The sequence below is a fragment of the Felis catus genome, chromosome E2 (assembly GCF_018350175.1).
Source record: "Felis catus isolate Fca126 chromosome E2, F.catus_Fca126_mat1.0, whole genome shotgun sequence".
In the NCBI taxonomy this organism is placed as follows: domain Eukaryota; kingdom Metazoa; phylum Chordata; class Mammalia; order Carnivora; family Felidae; genus Felis; species Felis catus.
This window is the reverse complement of record NC_058382.1, coordinates 12,337,165-12,363,204: the sequence shown is the minus strand read 5'-3', so window position 1 is coordinate 12,363,204 and position 26,040 is coordinate 12,337,165. Positions and strand designations below refer to the sequence as shown.

Below are 26,040 nucleotides of genomic sequence, written 5' to 3'. Positions count from 1 at the left end.
TAAGTACACTATTACCTATGAAGTTGTCTTGTAAAAAATGTGTAATCTGAAACCTAATCAAGCCTCTAGACATAACCTTCAGTTCAAAATAAATACAAAGGAAAGAGGAAAAGTTAAGCCCACCTTGAGAAAAAGGACAAATATGGAATTAACAATATTATGTAGGTTACTTCTTCTGAGTCTTCAAAAAAGGTAAGGAGGTGGAGAGTAAATTCTTGACCAATTCTTATCAGCCTCAACAAGGCACAGTCATATAACATATATGAGCTTAGTTTGGTTTTTGACTTTTTAAAAATCCAGCACTTTTAGATGATGTTCTTTAAACAATCAGAAAAATTTGTAAATGGGCTGAATGTTGTGAAACAATATAGGGTTATTGTTAATGTCTTTTTAGGTAACAGTGGGTTAATGGTCATCTAGAAGATTATCCTTAATTCTAAGAATTGTATGTTGACTTTTTAGAGGTGAAGTGATATCTAAAACATTCACTGAAAAACACAGCAAAATGACATATGTAAAATACATTCAATATGCAATAAGAATGATATATGGTATTTGTGCATCTGTACATATACATGTTCATACATAGAGAAATATTAGATATTGAATCTAGGTGGAGGGCAAAAAAACATCATTGTAACACTGCTGTACCTTTTATGTAAGTTTGGAAACTTTCAAAAACTTGAGGAAAACTTTTCCAAGTCAACGTATGTCTTTGGCTACCAAATTATTAATTTTTAATTTATTTTAATTGTAGGGAATGTGGATTGTATGTTATCTGTGTTACAGAATTGATTGTAAGAAAAGTTTCTGCAAACTACTTTCTAGTTTTTCAACAGCTAAATTCTCAATATTCAATAAAGGCACAGGGTTTCTTCTTATTAACCTTCAAGGGGTTGAGCTTTGAATAAAAAAGGGTCTTGTTTAATATATTCTATGGGATTTTGTCCAGAATGAATTATCTGAAAAAAATATGCTTATAGAGTCCTCCTTCCACATGAATTTATATACAGTAATACTAGTGATTATCATTTAAAAACCACAATACTTAGTAAACAAACACTATGTGCCAGATGCCTTTCTAAGCATTTATATTTTTATGTTAAATAACTTAATCTTTACCATAACATCATTAGGTGGTGGAATAGTGACAATGGTAAAGGATGTGCCATGGCTAAAAGGCTTTCTGACTCTCACTACATCAAGAGTTTCTCACCACTATGAAATCTTTGATGTTGGGTAAGTTGATAGCAATGAGTAAAGGCCTTTCCACAGTCCTTACATTTGTGTGGTTTCACACCAGTATGAATTCTCTGATGCTGAGTCAGACGATCACTACGATTAAAGGCCTTACCACATTCTTTACACTCATAGGGTTTTTCACCAGTATGAATTCTCTTATGTTGAGAAAGACCTGAGATAGAACGAAAGGCCTTTTTACATTCTTTACATACATATGGTTTCAAACCAGTATGAACTGTCTGATGATAAATCAGTTGAGAATTAAGTCTAAAGGTTTTTCCACATTCCTTACATTCATATGGTTTCTCCCCTGCATGAATTGACTGATGTGTTTTAAGGTCTCCAACACGACTGAAGGCTTTCCCACATTGTTTACATTCATGTGGTTTCAAATTAGTATGAATTATCTGATGTTGAATAAGGTATGAATGAAGCTTAAATGTCTTCCCACATTCTTTGCATTCATGTGGCTTCTCACCAGTATGAATTCTTTGATGTTGTGTAAGTTGAGAGCCTCTACAGAAGGCCTTCCCGCATTCCTTACAATCATAGAGCTTCTCACTACTATGAATTCTCTTATGTTTAAGAAGGCTTGAGCCCCTACTAAAGGCCTTTCCACAGTCCTTACATTCATGAGGCTTCTCGCCAGTATGACTTCTCTGATGTTCAATAAGTAGATAGCTGCGAACAAAGGCCTTTCCACATTGTTTACATTTATATGGTTTCTCACCAGAATGAATTTTCTTATGTTGATAAAGACTTGAGCGATGACCAAAAGCCTTCCCACATTCCTTGCATATATAGGGTTTCACACCATGATGCATTTTCTGATGTAGGCACATATGTCGGTACAATCTAAAAGTTTCCCCACATTCATTACATTCATAGGGTTTCAAACCGATATGAATTTTCTGATGTTCAGTAACGTGAGAATAACGTCTAAAAGACTTCCCACATTGCTTACATTCATAAGGTTTTACACCAGTATGAATTATCTGATGTTGAATAAGCTGTGAATAAAACCTAAAGGCCTTCTCACATCCATTACATCCATAGGGTTTCAAATCAGTGTGCATTTTTTTATGTCTAATAAAATGCTGGAGAACTATAAAGGCCTTTCCACATTCTTTACATTCATATGGTCTCACACCATTATGGTCTCTCAAATGTTCAGTAAAGTGTGATTTTTTTCTAAAGCCCCTCCTACATTCCTTACATTCATAGGAGTTCTCTCTAGAGTGAATTCTCTGATGTAGAGGAAGAGATATATGTTTTATAAATGTCATTTGACTAAAACATCCCATGTTGGGTCCCTGTTCTCTCCCAAATTCAATTCTGCACTGTGGGTCATTTCTGAAAATAAACCTCATTAGGTTGAAGGTTTTACTTCTTTTCATTGTCTCCCGATGGTATGAATTTACTTCATAACTGCTTTTTTCTGAAGATAACTTGTTGGTCTCAGTTGTAAAATCAAAGTCTGAAAGAAAATGAGAAAATAAATGCTATTTTCCTGTACTGGGGGTGAGGAGGGGCCTTCTAGAGTAAAAATAGGGATAAATTGAGAAGTATACTCACTGGAAGTGAAAGGGTTATAAAATCCTAAAATCGTGTCATTAAATTTTTAAGAGGCAAGAAGGCCTCAGGAAATTATAAAAGTTCATACGAGACTTTTAAGGTTTGTGAGTAGGCAAAGAGAAAAAGTCAGTAGTTCTCATATTTAGTGTGGGTCAAAATTACAGAGAGAGCTTTTTATATATAGTGCCTTTTAGAGATCCACTGAGACTGAATCAGATTCTGTAGGAGTAGGTTCTGGTTATCTACATTTCTAACATTATCTATCAGAGGCTCTATGTAATTTTTTCGGTGGGTTGTCTTTATCTTAGCATGAAACCTAAATACACAATCATGAATAAAAAGGATGTCTTATTTACACAGATTCATTTCAAGCCCTTGGCATCTTTGTTCCCTATATACTATCCCAATGCATCTCTTCAGCTACTAAGATGTCCCATGACCTTTCCCATTCCCTGGGGCTCCACCTTTCGGAAATCCTCTCACCTCACTCCTTTAAATTACTATCTTCAGGTGTTGCAGGTTAGAAATCACTTCTTCAGAAAGGCTGCCTCCGCTAACTCTAAGTAAATTCATATCCTTTATCCTGTACTCCAACACCTAACTTTTTGTCTTCAAAATACTTTTCTCTATTACATACTTATATTCTCATTTGTTTTACTACTTAGTTTCTTACTCTAAAACTCAAAAATTCTTGCAACTACTACTGCAAAACAAGTCCTTACTTGTAGAATAAAGTACTGAATTTTAAAAAATAACTTGGATGAAAATAAAGGTAAATAAGGCTGAAAATCAAGGTCACTGGGGAAGACAGCCAAGCAAAATAACCATTTAGTTTCTGAAAATGATGCAACAGTTATCAACTATCTCTCGCTGATCCTAATCTCTCATGCCTTATTATAGTAAAGTATGCTTTCCTCTATCATTTACCTTACAGGTGAGAAAAATGTACATCCGAACTAGCTTAGTCAAAAATATAAATGGAAAGAGGTGATACCTGATCGTTCTCCACCTGCTTATCCCCTTAAATTGACGTACACTGTTCCATCCTTCCTGTGCCAAGTCATGATTGTTTTTCTGCTTTATCTCAATCAAGATAATCAGATGGTGTATTACCTTCATCAGTAGAACTTTAACATTGTTTATCCATCCTACTGATGCTAACTGTGTTCTGTTTCTCTAATGACTTTCCCAAATTCTCCCTTCCATTCCTTTATAGGCAAGGCAAATTGTCCTTGAATTTCACAGAAATGCATTTCAGGAATTGCAATAGTTAATATTTTTTTTTCCAACGTTTTTTAATTTATTTTTGGGACAGAGAGAGACAGAGCATGAACGGGGGAGGGGCAGAGAGAGAGGGAGACACAGAATCGGAAACAGGCTCCAGGCTCTGAGCCATCAGCCCAGAGCCCGATGCGGGGCTCGAACCCACGGAATGCGAGATCGTGACCTGGCTGAAGTCGGATGCTTAACCGACTGCGCCACCCAGGCGCCCCAGTTAATATTATTTTTAAATGCTTATGAACATCTAAGAAATTAAACTTGAGGATGTTGGGGAAAAATAAAGTAACTAAATACCATGGGAACAGACCCTGGGAAACCAAATGCCTGGGACGCTGCAACAAAGAATACGTTCAATGTAGGCTAAAAATGGGCTGTCTGGATGGTGGAGCAGCCTGAAAGACTCTCATGTGCTAAATGGGTCGAGTATGAGGTGAAGACAAGTGGGATTCTTCTATGAATGAAGTACAATATGTTCACAAAGTTGAAGTAAAGCAAACAATATTCTCTGAATCAATGAAAAATGAATAGCAATCTCAAAAAGCCAAAACCCTTTCTCTGGATAAATAAAAACCAACAACTACTGTTAGAGAATGATAACATACAAACTGAAACCACAGAACATCTTGAAAAGAATGATAGTAAAAATACAACACATCAGAATCTATGGCCTTCAACTGTATTGCTGCAAACACATGGACCAAAAGGCGTACATCAAATGAAAAATTAAAGATTTAAAATGAATAAATTAAATATGAAATCCAAAATTAGGAAAAGACAAAAATTAGAAAAAGAATGATAAAATATATTGAAGGAAAGCAGAAAAGGAAAATCAATAAAAACAAATTTTAAATAAAACTGTACAATTAACACATACGAACAAACCACTAGCCTACCTATTCAAGGAACAAAAGATAGGAGGACAATCCAAACGCAATGACGACAGGCAGTCAGTCATCAATAAAGAAACAGAGAATGTTTAAGAAATCCTTAAAGACAACTATGCAAATAAATTTGAGATGTACATGATGACGTTTTTTTCTGAAAATATTATTTATAAAAACTGACCCCAGTGAGATTTACTGACTTGGTCCTAACAAATAGAATATGAAAAGGAAACAAAAATAGTAACTTTTCAGTGAAGAAAACTGACAGACACCACTTTATACAAGTTTTTAAGGTTAGCACACTGATAAATCATATCGATATCATGTACTCCCGTTATACAATGAGAAGGGTACTTCTCTGGTATTCTTCCCCCAAATCCATAATCTCAGTTTGATCATAAGAAAACAAACAGCCCAAAATTTGGAGGCACTCTACTAAATACCTGACCAAACTGTATCTTCAAAAGTATCAAGGTCAAGAAAGAGAAGAAAAAACTGAGAAACTGTCACATTTGGAGGAAACTAAGGACACGTGATGACTAAAAGTAATGTGGTATCCTGGATTGGATCCTGAAACAGAAAAAAAGACATTAGTGCAAAAACTGGTGAAATCTACATAAAATATTTAGTTTATAGTAATTGTAAAATGTTAATTTGGTAGTTTTCACAAATGTACCATGGTTATGTAAGATGTTATCATCATTATGGGAATGGTATACTAGAACTCTTTGTACCACATTTATAACTCTTCTGTGAATCTAAAATTATTTCAAAATAAAAAGTAAGACAATAACAGAAATAGACCCCAGAAGAGATGGAAAATCTAAACAAACCAATTTCCATAGAAGAAATAATTTAAAAAATGTGTATTTATGCCCACAAAAAGGTGATTACAATTAGCTTCCCTGTTGGCCAGGTTTCAGTCTCTGTAAACTATTTCCCACTAATGTGAACTAGGGTGCCTTGGAGAAATAGCTAATTCCTGGTCCAGGGCAGGGAAGATATAAGGTGAGTCTAAAACCTCTTGTATTAAAGTGCAAAGAAGCTCTCAAAGACAGAGTGAGTAATTTGTGATTTTGGTCATGTAACATTAAGAGGGATCAAATTTACCCTCCTACCTTAAATAACTAGAAAACCCAACAAAATAGATGAAACAATATCATTCAAATATTGGAAAATAGCGCCAGACAGAAATCTCCTGAGAGAAGGGAAACAAATGAAGTATGCCCCACAAGTGCCGCATCTGACTGCCTAAAGAGAATTTCCAGAACAAAGCACAAGGAGGGGAAACTAAAACAGTGCAGCTATATCCCTGAGTTGAGAAGACAGAGTAGAGAATGAAGGGACAGAAAGAGATGCAGAATTTGCAAGTTGGAGTACTAGAAAGGAGGAAGAGAGATCTCTAGAGATCTGTAGAGGAATCTCCTTGAAGCTGGATGAGTATGAATCTGGACATCTGTGTGAGGAAACAAATAACAAAGAATGTACTACCAGATAGAAGTAGGCAGAACATCCCCTGGAAGTCAGAAAGGGCCTGGGAAATTCCTGTTTCCACCAACCAGAATGGAAAGACCCCATAACACGAGGCATCAAACAGAGTCCACAGAAGGATACGGCCTCAGTGGGGTGGGGGTGAGGGTGGGGCAAATTATCCCTAGACTAAAAGCTGTTCTGGACCCACCCTAACAAAACTTAAAAGCAAACCACAAAAGGATCAACAGATTCCAAATTACATAACTGTATCCCAGACCAAAGCCCAAAAATGTGTAAAAGAATATTAGAAATCCAGCATCCCAACACAGTAAACTTCACAATGTCTGGCATCTAATAAAAAATGATCAGGCATGCAAATAGCAGGAAAATGTGACCCTTACTAGGAGAAAAATGAATCAAAAGAAACAGACCAAGGAATGATGCAGATAATATAATTAGTAGGCAAGGATACTGGAAAAAGCTATTGTAAGTATATCCCATATTTTAAAAAGATGGCTACTCTTCTCATCTTTTAATGTTCTTTTTTTTTTGTTTCAAGTTTTTATTTAAATGCTAGCTAGTCAACATACAGTGAAACATTACAGGAACAGAAAGTGATGCATCAGTTACCTACAACACCCAGTGCTTATCACAGCCAGTGCCCTCCTTAATACCCATCACCCATTGAGCCCATCCCCCGCCTCCCTCCTTCCCTCAACCCTGTTTGTTCTCTGTCGTTAAGAGTCTATTTTATGGTTTGTCCCTCTGTCCATAGTTTATTCTTTGTTAGACTCAACATGCAAAAGCATTTATGGGGAATATTTTCCCAAAATTCTTACATGTTCAAACTGTTGCACCTATACTTTAATGACAGATGATTTAGGCCTGAATCTTCTAATTCTGGGGGAGACTCTTGATGACTGATTCAGTTCCTTTAGTGCTTATGAGACTTTTCAGGTTTTTTTTCTTGAGTGGAAATTTTTGTAGAATAAAATTTTCTAATCATTTATTTCATTTGATTTTTCGTTTCTTTTTGGCAGGATGATTTTCAAAATACCGTATTTCACGGCTTCAAGGTTTGTAATGAGGTGGCTTTTCTCCTTACACAGGTTTTTTTTTTCTTGATTCATGTTGAGAGAGAAGCAAATTGATTTGGCTTGCTCTTTTGTGTTTGGCTTTCATTTCATTACTTTCTACTTTCTTTTACTATTTCCTTTCTTCTCCTTTCTCTAAGTCTGTTATGCTCTTCTTTTCCTGGCATGTCAAGCGGATGATTCACTTATTGCTTCTCAACAATTCTTCTGGAATCAAAAAAATCCATTCAGAGGGGCACTTGGGTGACTCAGTCGGTTGAACGTCTGACTCTCGATTTTGGTTCAGGTCATGATCTCACAGCCGTGAGATTGAACCCTGCATCAGGCTCTATGATTGGGATTCTCTCTCTCTGCTCCTCCCCTGCTCCCTCTCTCTCTCATATAAATAAACATTAAAAAGAATTTTTTGGGGGGGGGCGCCTGGGTGGCGCAGTCGGTTAAGCGTCCGACTTCAGCCAGGTCACGATCTCGCCGTCGGTGAGTTCGAGCCCCGCGTCGGGCTCTGGGCTGATGGCTCGGAGCCTGGAGCCTGCTTCCGATTCTGTGTCTCCCTCTCTCTCTGCCCCTCCCCCGTTCATGCTCTGTCTCTCTCTGTCCCAAAAATAAATAAACGTTGAAAAAAAAAATTAAAAAAAAAAATTTTTTTTTTAAAGATCGTTTGGGAGAAGCAGCTTAAATCGACACAGATAAACAATAAGAGCCATGAAGAAGTGGTGAATTGGTCCTGAGGATCCACTACTCTTCCCCTGTAGAAACTCTTTGATTCCGAGTGCAGCTAGCAGTAAAGTGATAAAAAAGAGGTAGCTGACCATTACCCAAACTGAAAACTAGCACTGACCCAGCTCATTCCCTGATTGTATTATAGTGATCAGCCTGCCATCCTGTCAATTAATAGAGGAAAATGTAAATACTCTGGTGGAAGATCCCATCATATGGAAACTGTTCAGTTCTTGTGAACATGATGTCCAGCATACAATCACAATTCCAGGTGACTTAAAGAGGAATTACCAGATGACGAATAATGAGAGAAAAAAAGAAAGAGAATCATACCCAAGGATAGTACAAAAAATGAAGGCCTTCAAGAATTCCATAATAGCTTTGATTAAAATGTTTAAGAAAACAGATGAGAACACAGTAATGAAAAGAAAGTAAATAAAAGAATGAAGAATTTCAACAGATAATTAGATGCCATAGAAGACCACCAAATTGAATTTCTAGAACTGAAAAAGACCACATCTGATATGAAAAATCCATCTTTAAGAGCAGACTCATCATAGCAGAATATGGGATAAATGAGCTGAAATACACGTCAACAGAAAATAATAGAGAGAAAGGGAAATAAATACATGATAGAACTGTGCGATACACTCAAAATATCTAACATCACCTTAACTGGCATCCCAGGAGAAATAATGGTCAAGCATTTTCCAAAAACTGAACAAAGACTTTCACTTCTCAGTAGAATCTATAAAAGCACTGCAAACCAACTTTTCTCCTGCTGTAAATGCAAAAATAATACTAAGCAGATAATACTCTTGATTCATTCTACACTGTAGAAATTACCATGGTTCTTTTGTAGCAAAGAGAAAACCAGGACCCCATGTTATCTATTCTCCATGTAGGTGGACCAGCAATTAAAGTGGAATATTTGTAGATATTCTGGACATACACATAATATGAAATTTGTTTCCTTTGCATTGGTTATGCAGGAAAAAGTCCAATAATTCAAACCTTTATTGATTTAGAAAAAGAAGAAATTGTAGGATGGGGCGGAGGGAGGTAAATGAAAGACAGAAAAGATTCAGGTGCTGAAGAGAGATGCCCGTTTCCACCTAATAAAGGTCAAACTAGGCCTTGGAGAATATGAATATGGAGACATTTATCTGGTTTCTCGCTATAGAACATAAAATACACAGTGGAGAAAGCAGCTATTCCAGACAGTAGATTCTACATCACTTCAGGCAGATGTCCTTACCCAGTGAGACCAAGTTAGTATAATTCTCCAACATCACATCTCTGTACAAATCCCTCTGATCAGAATTTAGGCATTCCCACTCCTCCTGAGAAAAGTCTATGGCGACATCACTGAATGTCAATGGCACCTGAAATGACAAACCCACGTATTATTTGTAACAGTAAAGAAAAAATGTTCAAGATGGAATGACTGAATTGCAGTAAGGGGGCAATACAGAAAAACAAGTAAGCTGAGTTACAAGGTCATGACACGATCAGACGAAGATAAATAAATTAGCTTCTGAAGTAGAGTGCCAACACAGTCTTGAAGAATCCTGTTGGAGTACAACAAATTTCTTTAAAAATAGAGGAAAACTTTAAATGTACGAAAATGAATTAAGTAACCAAGACTTTCCCAATTAAATGAAACAGTATATACAAGCACATTACCTACTATGTACCTAAATCAGACACTATTAGTAAATGCACGTTCTGACATTTTTTCTCCTCAGTGTATATGTAAGGAGCATTGTTCACTTTCTTCCCCAAAATGAATTAAAAAAATCTATCCCAGCAAAAATGGAGTAACAGGGATTGGATTTACCTTCCCATGTGAAATAACCAAAAACATGGACAAAATGTATGAGACAATAGTTTTCAAAACAGAAAATATTAGGTAGTGATCCTTGAGAGATAAGTAACAAATGAAGTGAACTCTATGATTGCCCTAGCTTCCTGCTAGGAGACAGTATTCTACATAATTATTAGAATGGCTAAAATTTAATAGACTGTGTTAGGTGTTGCCAGGGATGTGGAAAGAAATGGAACTCTCAAATACTGATGGTGGGAATGTAAAATGGTACAATCACTTTGAAAAACGGTTTATTTCTTTTTAAAAAAAATGTTTTAATGTTTACTTATTTTTGAGAGAGAGACAGCGCAAGTGGGGGAGGGACATAGAGAGAGGGAGACACAGAATCTGAAGCAGTCAGCACAGAGCCTGATGCGGGGCTCGAACTCATGGACTGCGAGATCATGACCTGAGTCAAAGTCAGACACTTAACTGACTGAGCCACCCAGGTGTCCCACCCAGTTTATTTCTTAAAAAGTTAAACATCCACATTACCCAGTCATTCCACTCCTGGTGTTCACCCAAGATAAATGAAAGCATATGTCCACACAAAGATTTTGGCATGAAGCATTTTGGCATAGCAGCTTTACTTGTAGTAGTCAAAAAGTGGAAAGAACTTAGGGGCACCTGTGTGGCTTAGTCGGTTAAGCCTCCGACTTCAGCTCAGGTCACGATCTCACGGTTTGTGGGTTCAGGCCCCGCATCCGGCTCTGGGCTGACAGCTCAGAGCCTGGAGACTACTTTGGATTCTGTGTCTCCCACTCTCTCTGCTCCTCCCCTGCTCACGCTCTGTCTCTCTCTCTCAAAAGTAAAATAAAAAAAAAATTTTTTTTTAAAGTGGAAAGAACTCAAACATCCATCAACAGAAGAATGGATGGAAAATTTTGGTATATCCTGAGACGAGAATACTAATCAGTAATTAAATGGAATATACTACTGGAATGGAATATATACTGGAATAAGATATGCAACAATATGGATGAATCTCAACATAAATATGCTGAATGAAACAGGCTAATGAAAGAGCACATGATGTATGATTACATTTATATAAAATTCTAGAAAAATGCAAACTAACCTATAGTGACAGAAAGCAAGACAGCAGTTGCCTGGGCACAAAGGGCAAGGTTGGGAGCAGGTAAGGAGGGGGCGATTATAAAGGGACATGAGAAAAATTTTTATTATCTTGATAGTGGTAAGAGTTTCACAGGTATATACCTAGGTCAAAACTCATTAAATTCCACACTTTAAACATGAGCAATTTATTGTAAATTAAATTTCAATAAAGCTACTCTAAAGAGACAAAATACACTCAATTATATGTCAGTTATACTTCAAAAAGCTGATAAAGTTTCTATCTTCGGAAATAGCTTCTATAAAATTAAGTAATTTTATCAAGACGTAATATATGTCAGGTTGTGTATCATAAGCATCTCCTTTATTTTCACAAGTTAAAGTTTTCATTTAGTCCCTCTTAAAGACATCAGATACAATTTGTCTTAAAGTCTTAAGGTGTTATTAATGTTATTAAAATAATATTAAATGTAAAGTATTATGCTATTTTGATATTTAGGGTGGACCCAAATCGTAAGCTTTTCCCCACTGTTCAGTATCATCTAGGACATGTAGTTCTAGATGATCTTCCTTTCTACAATCCCTTACTGAATTCCTGTTCCTGCGTTAGAACACACTAATATAGGATGATCAGACCAACACTGATTGACTCAAGACCAGCTATTTATCTTCCAATACAAAATGGACCTTACTACCTTATTCAGTTCTCAGTAATTCCTTAGCCAGGGCCCTGATGTCTGTCTGTCTGTCTGTCTGTCTGTCTGTCTGTCTGTCTGTCTCTCGGCACCAATACCATTTCTACCCAAACTGAAAAGCTTTTCAAAGCTGAGGTTTCATCTCACACCTGACCCTGAGAACATTCCTAACCCAATTCTCCCTTACCTCCCTGGAAAACTATGGAGAAAGTGTACCCTCCTGTGATCAAATAGGACCATCACTTCTATCTCATGAAACCACAAAACTGATAAGGGAAGCTCAAATACTTCCTTCCAGGTACTTTACTCTTTCACTCCTTTAACAATGCTCGCGAGAGAAGACTGAACACATAGAAGATAAATGAATTATTTGATGAATAACTGAAAATCAGTTCTAAAAAAACAAGGAGCAAATGAGGAGGACATCATCCTTCTCTGTAAGGGGAGAAACCATGAAATAGGGTCAGAGATACAACTTTCCTAGATAGGGGGCTTGGGGATAAAGAATGAAAGTTTTATATGAGCTAAAAAATCACAGTATTTCAGGACAGAGACACCTACCTGGGCCATGGTTTTCAAACCACCTGTCTTCCTCAGGTTTCCTCTATTAGGGAAGCTGAGTTCAGAGAAGCCAGAGCTGAGAGAGGAAAAAGAGGCCTTGAGACCTTGTGTATCTCGGAACTCCAAAAATTATTTAAGGTAGGAGAACCTTTCTTTTTTCTTCTTTATTTCTGCTTCCCACTGTTCTTTCCCACTCTCCACCCTCCCAAACACATTAACACACATCAGGGGATATGAGAAGTCCAGAGAAACCCAAGCCCTTCCCCATACCTACAGATACAAGCCACACAAGAGTGGATACAGAACAGGGGCACTCTTGCACCAAAGCTCGATCCGGACACCCACAGTGCCTTATTTTTCATTCTTACCAAGCCAACTGAACCCTGCCTGGGTTGTTCAGTGATACTGAATAGATCCTCCCCCATCCAGGCCTATGTTCCAGGGTAAAGACCAAGTCATGCAACACAAACTGCAACAACCTTTATCCTTCATGGACCTGGACATAAAATCTTTTGCACCAAAGACAGAAAACAGTAGAGACAAACCTGGAAACCTTGACCACTGTAAAACTGCCTGCCCATGTGAAGTCTTTCCCCTAAGCCAAAACTCTGACTTCTAAGATCCTCTGGGTTAACCAACCTGGATTTCCCTATCAGGATCTACTTTGCTGGCACGAGTCCTTGCCTGTGCCCGCAGCTCCCGACCCACCCAGTACCCACAAGAGAGAAGTGAATTTCTGCTTACTGAAACCACACAGCAACATACAGATTTTTGCAACCTTACGTGATAGGTAGTGTGTACACATTAACATTTAATTAAAGCCTTTTCCCTATATCACGAACAATCAGTAGAAGTGATATGTTTTGAATTTAATTTCTACAATTATAGGGCCAACTTTTTCCCCCAACTATTGCCTTTGAAACCCAGATTTTTTGTTCCCTTGTGTGAAACCTAAGAATAGGTAATTAAAACTTCACCTATCAAAAGATTTACTAAACAGATGTTTTTTAAGCAATAAGGTACTAACATTTACAGGTATTCAATTGTTGGATTTCAAAGGTTGATGATGTACCACATACAGTAAGGTTGTGGGGAAAAGAACATTTTTTTTTTTTTTAATTAGAGAGCGAGAGCGAGAACACGCAAGCACAGGAGAGGAGCAGAGGAAGAGAGAGAGAATCCCAAGCAGGGATTTTCTGTTCAGTGAGGAGCCTGATATAGCACTCAATCCCATGACAGTGGGATCATAACCTGAGCCGAAATCAAGAGTCAGATGCTCAACAGCCACCCAGGTGCCCTAAGAGCATTCTTATGGTGTCCTGTGGACTTCTGAAAACCTAGTGCAGTTGAGACATGTAAGTAGAATTTTCCATAAGAATTTAGCCATGAAAGGCCATTTGTGAGTTTCCATCCAAAGGAAATAACTGTAAAATTTGCCTAGAGATGTATAAAGGAATATTATAGATACTAGTTAAAATTAAAAGAAAAAACTGGAGAGAAATCTAAAGGTACTAAATCTAAAGGTACTTAGATAGATGGTCAATTAAATAAATTATAGTGCGTTCATGCAATGAAAAGTGAAGCAGACTTTGAAAATGACTGTACAGACCATTGGTTCTCAACAGGGGAACATTTAGCAATGTCTGAAGACATATTTGGTTGTCGAAATATGGAAAGGGCTGCTATTGTTTCTAGTGAGTAGAGAACCAGAGGTGCTGTGAAACATCCTGTAATGTACAGGAAAGCCCCCTCCTCCCCACAACAAAGAATTATCTAGCTGAAAATATCAACAGCATTAAGACTGAGAAACCCTTGGGGCACCTGGATGGCTCAGTCGGTTAAGCGTCCGACTTAGGCTCAGGTCGTGATCTTGTGGTCCGTGAGTTCAAGCCCTGCGTCGGGCTCTGTGCTGACAGCTCAGAGCCTGGAGCCTGTTTTAGATTCTGTGTCTCCCTCTCTCTCTGCCCCTCCCCTGCTCATGCTCTGTCCCCCTCTGTCTCAAAAATAAATAAACGGTAAAAAAAAATTTTTTTAATGAGAAACCCTTAAGTAAACTCATTAAAGGAAGATAACCTAATCCAGAGTCTGTATATTATCCACAATGCCAGCATACAATAAAAATTATTAAACATGCAAAGAAACAGGAGAAGGCTACTGATAATCAACAGAAAAAAAATCTCAGTATAAACAGATCCAGAGATTATCTACATAGTGAAGCTAATAGACAAGGACTTAAAAACATTATATTAAGATGCTCAAAAAAATAAAGAAAAATATGGGCAAAATGGGATGCAAAATGGGTTCAATTGGTAGATCACATGACTACTCATATCAGGGTTGTGAATTCAAGCTCCATGTTGAGTGTAGAGCTTACTTAAAAAAAGTGGGGGAGGGGGGCTCACCTGGCTGGCTCAGTCAGACTGCAAAATGAAGCATATCAATAGAGATTTAGAATCTTAAGAGATTCACATGAACATTTTATAAGAATAGAATACTGAAAATTAAGAATGTATTGAATTGTCAATGTAAAGTCAAATTAACAATAATCTTATGCAGAGAGAAAAAAGGAAAGAACAGAGCAGAACGTAAGAGAAATACATGAGATAGTCAAGACATGAGATTGAACACCTAAAAAAAATAAGACAGGAAATTTACTTGAAGAAGCAATGGACAAAAACATCACAAATCTCGTGAAATGCTTTGATGTATGAATCAAAAAACTCATCAAACCTAACCAGATAAAATGCGCAAATCCATACCTAGGCACAGCATGGCCAAACAACTGAAAAACAAAGTTTAAAAACATATCTTAATAGTATGTTGTTAAGGGATATCAGTTATAAGAACACAACAAGAGAAAGAGTTCATTTCTCAACAGAAATTATAGTAGCCTAAGAATGGAATCAGATCTTTAAAGTGTTGAAAGAAAAATATGACAACTGTGAATTTTATACCCGAAGAAAATATTGTTCAGAAATGAAAGTGAGGGGCGCCTAGGTGGATCAGTCAATTAAGCATCTAACTCTTGATTCTGGCTCAGATCATGATCTCATGGTTCGCAGGATGGAGCCCTGCATGGGGCTCTGCGCTCACAGCGTGGAGCCTGCTTGGGATTTTTCTCTCTCCCTCTCTTCTGCCCCTTCCCCCCTTGCTTGCTCTCTCTCTCTCAAAATAAATAGATAAACAGTTAAAAAAGAAATGAAAGTGAAAGAAAGACCTTTTCTAACAAAAGCTTGGAGAATTTCTTATTAACAGACCCACAATACAAGAAATACCAAAGGACAGCAATCGGGCTAAAGGCAAGTAATCCCGGATGGAAGTGTGGATGTACAAAAAGTTAGGACAGTATATATATGAATAATATGACTAAACAAATGGACTGTTTTAAAGCAACAAAAATAATTACACTTGTGGGGCTTGTAATGAAGAAGAAATGACAGTAACACCATAAATGGAGTTAAACTTAAAATGGTCTCACATTATTTGGTAGGTAGTAAAAGCCCTAATCTAAAGGAGACTATATTAAAGATGCAGTCAAAAATAGCTCAGTTAAAGAATTATAGAATTATACAAAGAATTAAAGAATTATACAAAGATGTACAACCAGAAAAACCTAACAGAGAGATAAAATGAAATAATAAAAAATACTTGATTAATTGAAAATAAGACAGGAAAGGAGAATGAGTAGGACAAACAAAATATATCCCAAGATTACAGACTTAAACAAACTCTATCAGTAATTATAGTGAAATATAAATGTACTAAACATTGCATTTAAAAGCGAAGATTGTCAGATTAGATTGAAAAGAACAACAGGATCAACTATGCTGCTTATAAGAGATACATTTGAAACATAAAGACACAGACATATTAAAGATAAAAGAGTGGAAAAATGCATTAGACATTAATTAGAAGAATGCTGATGTTAGTATATTAATAACAGATACAAGGGGCTTCAATGCAAGCAGCATTATAAGTGACATGTTGTACAATTCAACAAGAACAAAATGGGAGTCTTACATTTCTTATGTACCTAATAACACAGCTTTAAAATATATAAAGCGAGGGGTGCCTGGGTGGCTCAGTTGGTAAGTGTTCAACTCTTCGTTTCAGCTCAGGTCATGATCTCACAGTTTGTGAGTTCGAGCCCCACATTGGGCTCTGTGCTGACAGTGCAGAGCCTGCCTGTGGTTCTCTCTCTCCCTCTCTCTCTGCCCCTCCCTTGCTCGCTCACTCTCTCAAAATAAATAAATAAACTTAAAAGATTAAAATAAATAAATAAAATATGTATAGGAAAGCCAACAGAATTAAAGGATAGTTTAAGATTTTAATACCCTTTCAAAAGTTTGAGATTTTAATACCCTCCATTGGTAACCAATGACAGGAAGAGAAAAAAAATAAACAAGGCCATAAAACTTTGAACAGGAGTAATCAAATTGACCTAATTGAACATTGTACTCCCAAACTATAGACTATATACACATTCTTTTCAAATGCTCACAGTGTATTTATCAGAATATTCTGGGCCATAAAACAAGCATCTATAAATTTCAAATGATTAATATCAAAAAAGAATGCATATATTCTGAAGCCTCTGGAATTAACTTAGAACTTAAAAACAGGTATTTCTCAAATGTTTCCAAATATAAAAAGTTCACTTCTAAATAAATACAGGTCAAAAAACAAATCATAATGGAAACCAGACCTGAATGATCCTGAGAGTATGATATAACACAACTTGTCAGATGCAACCAAACCAATACTTACAAAGATATTTTTTACCTTAAAAAATTTTGTTTAATGTTTATTTATTTTTAAGAGAGAGACAGAGACAGAGCGTGAATGGGGAGGGGCAGGGAGAGGGAGACACAGAATCCAAAGCAGGCTCCAGGCTCTGGGTTGTCAGCATAGAGCCTGATGCGAGGTTTCAAACCCATGAACCATGAGATCGTGACCTAAGTGAGCTGAGGTCAGACATTTAACTGACTGAGCCACCCAGACGCCCAACATTTTTTACCTATGGTTTTTTTTTAAATAAATGCTGCAGATAAATGCCATTCATTGTTTAATCTCCATCATAGTTGTTAGATGTACTACAGATATGTTGACAAAGCAAGTAAATTAGTAATGAAATTACGATGGAAACCCTGTGTCAAATTATGTCAATGCTAATAAATCTGGAATTTATTTTCTCCCAGTGGACAGCGTGAGCATTTGTAATAATTGTCCACTTAGGTTATTCTTTCTTTACACTCTTTGACCCCCTTCAGCTAAACATAAATGTATGTATTATCAAAGTATAAAGGTTAAAAATCAATGATCTACCTTTGGAAGCTAGAAAAGCAAATTTAGAAACCAGTGACATAAAAAACCCACATATACAACAGAGAAAAATGAATAAAGCCAAAAACGATTTCATTGAAGAGATAATATTGATAAGCCTCTAGCTATACTGGTCTAGAATATAAATGCCAATATCAGGAATATGAAAGGAGGTATCACTACATATATTATAGACATTAAATTGATGACAGAATTTCATGAACAACTTTATGCCAATAAACTTGAAAATGTAGATGACATTTTAAAATTCCTTGAAATAAATTTAATTGAACTGATATAAGAAATGGAAATTCTGAATATTGTTGTATTTACTAAAGAAAGAAAATCTTTGGGGCACCTGGCTGGCTCAGTCAGTCAAGCGTCCGACTTTGGCTCAGGTCATGATCTCACTGGGTTCATGAGTTTGAGCCCCATGTTGGGCTCTGTACTGACAGCTCAGAGCCTGGAGCCTGCTTCGGATTCTGTGTCTCCCTCTCTCTCTGTCCCTCCCCAGAAAGAGTCTTTCTCTCTCTCTCTCTCTCTCTCTCTCTCAGAAATAAACAAACATTAAAAAAAAAAAAAAGAAATAAAACCTTTATTAAGGAACTTCCCATAAAATGTCAGGCCCAGAGGCTTCAGTGGCAAATTCTCCCAAACACTGAAGGAATTAAAAATACTAGTAAAACTCAGTATCTTCTAGAAAACAGAAAAAAAATGGACCATATCATGAGGCATAACTGTAGTATCAAAACCTGACAGGGATATTAATCACAAGAAATGAAAATTACAGCATATCTCTCTCATGAACATAGATGGAAGCATATTAAACCAAATATTAGGAAGCATAGTAAACCAAATAGTACCAGTGATAATAGATGATGAGAAGGATTTAATGTAGAAATACAAAGGTCATTTAATTTTCAAAAAATCAATGTAACCTTCCAAACGTAAAAAATAAAGGAGGGGGGCGCCTGGGTGGCGCAGTCGGTTAACCGTCCGACTTCAGCCAGGTCACGATCTCGCGGTCCGGGAGTTCGAGCCCCGCGTCAGGCTCTGGGCTGATGGCTCAGAGCCTGGAGCCTGTTTCTGATTCTGTGTCTCCCTCTCTTTCTGCCCCTCCCCCGTTCATGCTCTGTCTCTCTCTGTCCCAAAAATAAATAAACGTTGAAAAAAAAAATAAAGGAGGAAGCCATTCATACATTTTGTCAGATGGAGAATCTTTGATAATATTCAACCATAGTTCATGATAAAAATTCTCGACAAACTAGGAAAAGAAGGGAACTTCTTTAATTTGATAAAGGGAATCTACAGAATAAAACCACAGCTACCATTATATGAGAGGTGAAATATGGGTCGCTGGCCTTCTGAGTTCAGAAACAAGGTAAGGTTGTCCACTCTTACCAGTTCCATTAAATTTTATACTATAAGACCTATCCAGTACCGTAAAGAAAAAAAAAAGTGAAATGAAAGGTAAGATTGGAAAAAAAAAAAAGTAAAGCCATCTTTGTTTGCAGATAACATGGTTTTGAACACTGAAAAAAAAATTCAGTTCTACAAACTATTAGGATAAATGAATTCATTAGCAAGATTGTTGAATAAAAGGTCAAAGTATAAAACAATTAATTGTATTAAAGCAAAGTTACTGGAAAACGAAATTTCAAAATCCCAACAGTTTATGAAAAAAAAACTAAAAAATACAACACTTTGGAAAAACCTAACAAAAGAGATACAAGACTTTTAGATTGAAAACAACAAAACATTAAGAAATTAACAGTTAAACAAATGGAAACATATTCTACGTTCAAGAATTGGAAGACTCAATTTTAACTTTTAATTCTCTCTACATTCATCTAATGATTCAATGCAACTCCAACAATATCAGCAGGATATTTTTTTAAAGAAAATTAACAGCCAATTTGACAAGTTATATTAAAAAAAAAAGACAAAAAATTAACAAACTTGTTCTACATTTATATGGAAATGCAAAGAACACAGAATAGTCCAGGCAATTCTGAAGAACAAAGTTGTCAAAACCACATTACTAGATATCAAGACATGACAGAAAGCTACTGTAATTAAAACAGTGATAGTGACACAGGATGGAAAAACAGACCAATAGAACAGATTCCAGACAGATACTTGCACATATATAGTCACATTTTTCAAAAAAGTCTGATTGCAATATAAATCAGAAAGGATAGTCTTTTTCAACAAATGGTGCCTGAGCAATTGAGTATCTGTGTGCAAAAAAATGATTTTGACCCTGATTCTACTACATAGAGATATAAATTCAAGATGGATCATATGCCTAAGTTTGAAAACTGAAACAATAACCCTTCTGGAAGAATAGGAAAATATCTCCAAGATTATGGATGTGCAAAATTTCCCCCGTTTTTAGTTTAATTTCTATTTTTACTTATTTTAGACTTAGCGAAAAGTTCCAATAGTACAGAGAGTTCTTTTTACCCCTCACCCCAATGTTAACGTCTTACATAGGACAGTAATCAAAACCAGGAGATTAACAGTGGGACAATACTAGAATGGCACATCTTATTCAAATATCACCGGTTTTTCACACTAATGTCCTTTTCTTTTCCAGGATCCTATACATGATCCCACATTGCATTTAGCTACTATTTGTCCTTAGTCTCTTCCAATCTCCACGGTCTCCTCACGGTAATAGTTTTCAACTGCTGCCATAACAAACCACCACAAATTTAGCTTACAACAACACATATTTATCATCTCACAATTTCTGTGGACCCAGAGTTTGCACACAGTTTTAGCAGGATGCTCTCCTTAGGCTGATCTCATAAATTGCAAACAAGGTGTTGGCTGGGCTGTGTTCTCATTCAGAGGTTCACCTGGGGAAGAACCCACTTCAGAGTTCATTCGGATTGTTGGCAGAATTCATTTCTTTGCAGCTATACGACTGAGGGCCCCAGCGTTTTGCTGGCTGTCACCTGGTGGACACCCTCAGGTCCTAGAGGCCACCTGCGTTTCTGGCAATATGGGCTTCTCCCGCATGGCCGCTTACTACATCAAGCCCTCAAGGAGAGTCTAGCTCTAGTCTGCTATAACGGAGTCTTCCACGACATGATATAACCACAACAGTGACATACCATGACTTTGACCATAATGTAACTTTATCACAGGAGTGACATCCCCTCACATTTGCTATTTTCTCTTAGTTGAAAGCAAGTCAGACGCTCAGCTTGTATTCCAGGGGTGGGGATTATACAATGGCACAGACACCAGCAGGCAGGAATCGAGCGGTCACCATAGAGTCTGTCTACCGCACCTATCTTCATGACCTTGCCATCTTGGGGGGAATACCAATTATTTTGTCAAATGTCCCCCCACTTGGTTTTTCTAATATTTTCATGATTGGAGTGAGGTCACGTATTTTTGGCAGTACCACAATGATGTTGTGTCCTTCTCTTCACACCATAAGAAAGGGCCCATGATGCCAATGCCTTATTACTGGTGAGGTTAACCTTGAACACTTGATTAGACTGCTTTCTGCTGGGTTTCCCCACTGTAAAGTTACTATCTTTCCCTTTGTAGTCAATAGGCAGCGTGGGAAATATTTTGACACTACAAATCCTTTCTCTCCTCAAATTTTCACCCACTAGTTTCAGCATCTATCAGTTGATTGTGTCTGAAACAACTATTTCTGTGGTGTTTGCCTAATTGCCATTTTCTATCTCCCTCTTCCCTTCTACACTCAACACCTGGAATTCCACCATAAGGAAGAGCTGACCCTTCTTCCCCAGGAAAAGATGTTTTAAACAGAACAAAGATGCAATAACCGTAAAGAAAAAGACTGGTTAAAATTAAGAACTTCTCTTCATTACAAGATATCATTAATAAAGTGAGTAAGAAGCTCTAGGCTAATGAAAGATATTCTTTCTTTTTCTGTCTCTGTACACACACACACACACACACACACACACACACAGGCATGCATATGCTTACATACACACACAAAGGACTTGTATTCAATATGTATATAATTCCTACAAATCAATAGGAAAATGGCAAAAAACAGACCAAAAAATGGACAAAAGATTTGAATACTTAGTAAGAGTATATCAAAATGGACAGTATCATATGAAAAGATATTACATAACCACTTATCAGAAAATGCTAATTAAAATCACAATGAGATACTACTGTGCACCTATCAGAATGGACTAAAATGAAACGATTAACAATATCAAGTGACGGCCAGTTTGAAAAGTAACTATACTTTGCAGTGGAGAGTAAATTAAGTCAATCACTTCCGCCCATAAGTACATACCCAGGAAAACCAAGAACAGATGTCCACATGAAGCCTTGTACAAGAGTGTTCATAGAAGGTTTATTCCTAACAGTCAAATACGGAAAACAACCCGTTGTCACAAGAATGAATAAACAAAGTGTGGTATGGTGACACAAGGGAGTTGGCATAATGTGATCGTATTGTGACAGGGCTGCTAGAGACAGAATGGTGTCTCTTCCTGTGAACTCCTAAAGCAGATCACCTGAATTTCTCCTCGTGGCCTCTCACATAGTCTATCTTATTCCTACTTTGATTTCATTTCCTTACTGGATGACAAGTAATTTGAGGATAGCAACTATATCTTTTTGTCATTGTATTCCAACGAGTACAAGCATATGGATATATTGTAAATATCTGATATTTGACTCAAATTTCAAACCTAGAAATTTATCCTTAGGGAATGACTGTAAAAGGACATAAAGATCTATGCATTATGCATAATGATGTTCACTATAGACTAATTTAGTTGGTGATCAAAAATTAGAAACATAATAGCTAACGGTAGGCAACAGATTAAATTATGGGGAGAAGGGCTTGGGGGTCCTGAGAAGGATGATCCACCTGCATGACCTCACACACAGTTCACAGATAATGTCACTGGTAGGCAGGACATTTCAGAAGGAGGAAAAGAAAGGGTCTCATAACTTTACAATTAAAGTGCATTTTATGAATAATGAGGATATACAAACTCACCTGAAGTTTAACTTTTAGATGTGTAACAAAAATTCTTTTTGCTCTCAGTATCTTTTTTTTTTTTTTTTTTAAGAGACTGGCAGCACTGGGAAAAGAGAAAGCAATCATGAGACATCAGGATTTTCTTGGATAGCACAGTAACTTCTAACACCAGTCCCACACACACAACCAGACTGGGAGTAGAAAGGCTACTAGAGCAGTGTTGACCTTCCCAGTATGAGAGAGGCCAGGATCACTGACGTCTCGGGTGGAATCTGTCTCCAATTCACAGCATGTTCCTGGGGCCGGAGTTCTGGAAATGCTGTGGTTAGGAAACATGTAGGTGACCTCTAGGAGCTTCCAGGGGGGATCCTACTCCTACTCCTGGGACCTCATCAGGTCTTCCCAAAAGCCTGCCTTGGGGCCACATCGAGCTTCCAAAAAAAAAAAAAAAAAAAAAAATCTCATCTCAAGATCAAGTCTGTGTGACCTTGCTGTAATTCTCCATTCTTCCATTCTAAGGCCCCGAATCTGGCTTCCCTCTTTTATCTGCGGCCGTCCCCAAGTGGCTGTGAGGACACAGGGCGGAGGATCCGCGGAGCCTAGAGCCATGCGTTCCAATGACAACCCACACCGCCACACAACCGTCGGTCACCCATAAGCCATGAAGTTAAATAAGCACAAATCAAGTATCTGTCACTGACATGCAAACGCAGACGACGTCACGGAGACACGCTGTCACACACACACACACACACACGCACGCATCTCGGGGGCACACAAATCTCTGCTGCTCGCGCAGACACAGGCCTGAGACTCCTGGCTCTACACGCCCTGTCATCTCCCGGATTGTTTTCTGCCGGAGAGCCTCTCATCCCCTCCGCGGGTTGCGTCCCGCTCTGGTCAGAGTGCGGAAGCCTCCGCTGATTTTTACCTTTGGATAGGTCTTACTCACCACGTAGGGACCACAGCTGTTTGGACACCGGAAAAGGACTCAGGGGTCGAGGGGGATGCGAGCCCGGTGGCTTCTGGGAAATGCAGTCCAGCGGGAGCAGCCCAGGCAGCAGGCAGCGGGCGGTGCCGGCGCCTGTGCTCAGAGTGCGCAGGCGCAGGCGTGCGCCTGCGCGCGGCGGAAGAGAAGCGGACCTGTGGAGGGCGGTGATCTCACGTGGTCCCGCATGGGTGGAGAAGGCGAGTGGGACGTAAGTCCAGGCTGTAGGGCGCGCAGCAAGAGCATGCGGACTCCGGGGCCTCGACCCTGCAGGCGGGAAGTGGAGGTAGCAGGCTCCTGGGCACCATAGTTCCTTAGGTGCGAGCTCTGTGAGGGGGCCTGGACTTTCGTCCTTCGCGCCCCAAGGGTGGCACCTGCGCCTGCAGTAGAGCCAGGACCACCGCGGATGTTAAGTATGCGTTTGTTTTAAAGAAACAATGCCTCGGTGTGTGTAGGTGTGTTTGGGTTTTCATTCTCCGTGACACTGGGGAACCCACTGTGCGTCTGTACTGTGTGTGTGTGTGTGCGCGCGCGCGCTTGTGTTTCTGTGTGTGATTCAGACCTTGTTACTTTGGATGCAAAAGTGGTTTGTTTTTCAGATTTTAAGGCTGTATAAAATTTATTAAGCCCTGTTCTTCCTTACGCCTACGTCTCCGTCCCAAAATTCCTCGTGCCCAGTAAGTTGTCTTTCTATTAACGTCGAGTCTGACTGACTTCTGTCCTAGAGGTGACCTAGCAGGGCCAACTCATCCATGAGGCAAGGTGGCAAAATGCCTAGGGCCCACAATACTTTTGGAGGCCCACCAAAAAAAAATTCTTTTAAAATCAGAATTAAAAATGAACGTTTAGGTCAAAGCGGCCCTATTTCTTTCCATTTTTAAATACAATACTAAATACTTAAGTATGCATCTCCTATAGGGTATAGCTCCTATAGTGGCTGTACCTGTCCATTGTGAGTTGGGTTCTCTCAGACTCACTAGGTCATAACATTGTAGATGAAAGTGGTACATCTGGAATCAAGTATGATCAGGACCAGAGTGCACAAGCAAGCTACCTGAGTATGTAACCCCGGTTCCATTTCATTCACCATGGTTGCATCAGCACCTCTCCCTCAGCTCATGTGTGTACATGGCTTCCTGGGGGATCATTTATGACCAGCAGATAGAGGAGGAGAAATCCTGAGTTTGATTTCATGTATGTGTTCATTCAATATGCAAGCCAGGAATAGATGGGCAGGATACCATCACCCCATTCAGGAGTGGCCCTGAAGAACAGTGACAAATGAAAATTCTCCCTGTGGAGTAAGAAATTTATCAGTCTATCTGGTGACCCACTTCGTGTGAAAGGATAAGTGACCTAAAGTTAGAACGTATATAAACTCATGTGCAGCGGTACATGGATTGTCAATTGGTAAGATATTTGAGAAGAACAGTATTAGAAGACCAAGGAAAAGGAGGTCTGAGGAAGAGGGATGTGGAGAGACATGGTAGTAGGCATGAAGTGTATGTAAACAACCTTGTATTTCATGTTAGTACCCACCAGAGAGCATGTGTGAGCGACACCAGATCAGGTAGGCAAAATGTTGCGGTCAGTTAATATCATTTAGTCTTGTCATGTTTTACTAATTGTGGCACTATGGTGGCAGGGATAGAAGCTACCTCTGGGCCAAACAACATGGGCTTTCATTTACCAAAAATGATGTAACTATTAATACCACCATATATTCAACTTGCTAGCAACAGAGACAAATTCGGAATCCCAGATATGACATAGTCCCTCAAGGAGACCAGTCAACCATTTGGTGGCAAAGCAGAACTGCTTCCACACTGGACAGGAATTAACACATATTCTGATTATGGGTTTACCTTTCCTGTCCACAAAGTCTGCAGCTAGCCCTAGCATATGAAGGCTTACAGAGCTTTTGACCGTTGTCATGGATCCCAATAACATTCCATCCAACCAGGAACCTACTTTTCTCTAAAGGAGATGCAGGAGTGGGCTCATGACCGTATGTTCCACGGTATTATATATTATACCAACCAAAAACTGCCAACCGGATAAAGCATCAAAAGGCCCTTTGAAGACACAGCTAACATGCCAGGTTGGAGGCCATACTTTGCAAGGCTGGAATGCCATCCTCTAGGATACAGTAATCCTTTGAATAAAAATTAAGTGAAAAATATAAATTTATAAATCCCAGAAGTTCAGTGAACTCTAAGAAGGATGAATAACAAAGAAAACTACAGGGAGGCACAACACAATAAAACT

At 38.2% G+C, this 26,040-nt stretch overlaps 1 protein-coding gene and 1 long non-coding RNA gene across 6 annotated transcripts in view; one reads left to right on the top strand and one right to left on the bottom strand.

Moving 5' to 3' along the window:
- The window catches only part of LOC109494782, a 34,639-nt gene extending 12,570 nt beyond the window's left edge, over nucleotides 1–22,069 (top strand). The window contains exons 3-4 of the long non-coding RNA XR_006590199.1: nucleotides 12,500–12,601; nucleotides 21,538–22,069. This is a non-coding gene — a long non-coding RNA (uncharacterized LOC109494782). The remainder of the gene's footprint in view (nucleotides 1–12,499; nucleotides 12,602–21,537) is intronic.
- On the bottom strand, nucleotides 1,075–23,939 carry ZNF404 (zinc finger protein 404). 5 transcript variants are annotated; one of them, XM_045045720.1, is made up of 5 exons: nucleotides 23,737–23,790; nucleotides 22,803–22,887; nucleotides 12,464–12,539; nucleotides 9,525–9,651; nucleotides 1,075–2,719 (listed from the first exon to the last, which is right to left on the bottom strand). In XM_045045720.1, the coding sequence occupies exons 3-5, from the start codon at nucleotides 12,470–12,472 to the stop codon at nucleotides 1,197–1,199; spliced, it is 1,659 nt and encodes a 552-aa protein (XP_044901655.1). In that variant the 5' UTR covers nucleotides 12,473–12,539; nucleotides 22,803–22,887; nucleotides 23,737–23,790; the 3' UTR covers nucleotides 1,075–1,196. The 5 variants fall into 5 exon arrangements, with proteins under 5 accessions (XP_044901655.1, XP_044901654.1, XP_003997749.2 ...); XM_045045719.1 differs by having other exon boundaries at nucleotides 23,716–23,755; XM_003997700.5 differs by lacking the exon at nucleotides 22,803–22,887 and having other exon boundaries at nucleotides 23,737–23,939.
- Nucleotides 23,940–26,040: the final 2,101 nt, after the last annotated feature.

Excerpts from the sequence above, each read along its gene's own strand:
- ZNF404 (XM_045045718.1), bottom strand. The coding sequence starts at position 22,910 with ATGATTGCTTTCTCTTTTCCCAGTGCTGCCAGTCTCTTAAAAAAAAAA. Across the intron at positions 9,652-22,802 it reads ATCTAAAAGTTAAACTTCAG|GTGCCATTGACATTCAGTGA; the intron begins GTGAGTTTGTAT and ends TTGTCATTTCAG. Across the intron at positions 2,720-9,524 it reads TACTAACTTGGTCTCACTGG|ACTTTGATTTTACAACTGAG; the intron begins GTAAGGACATCT and ends ATTTTCTTTCAG.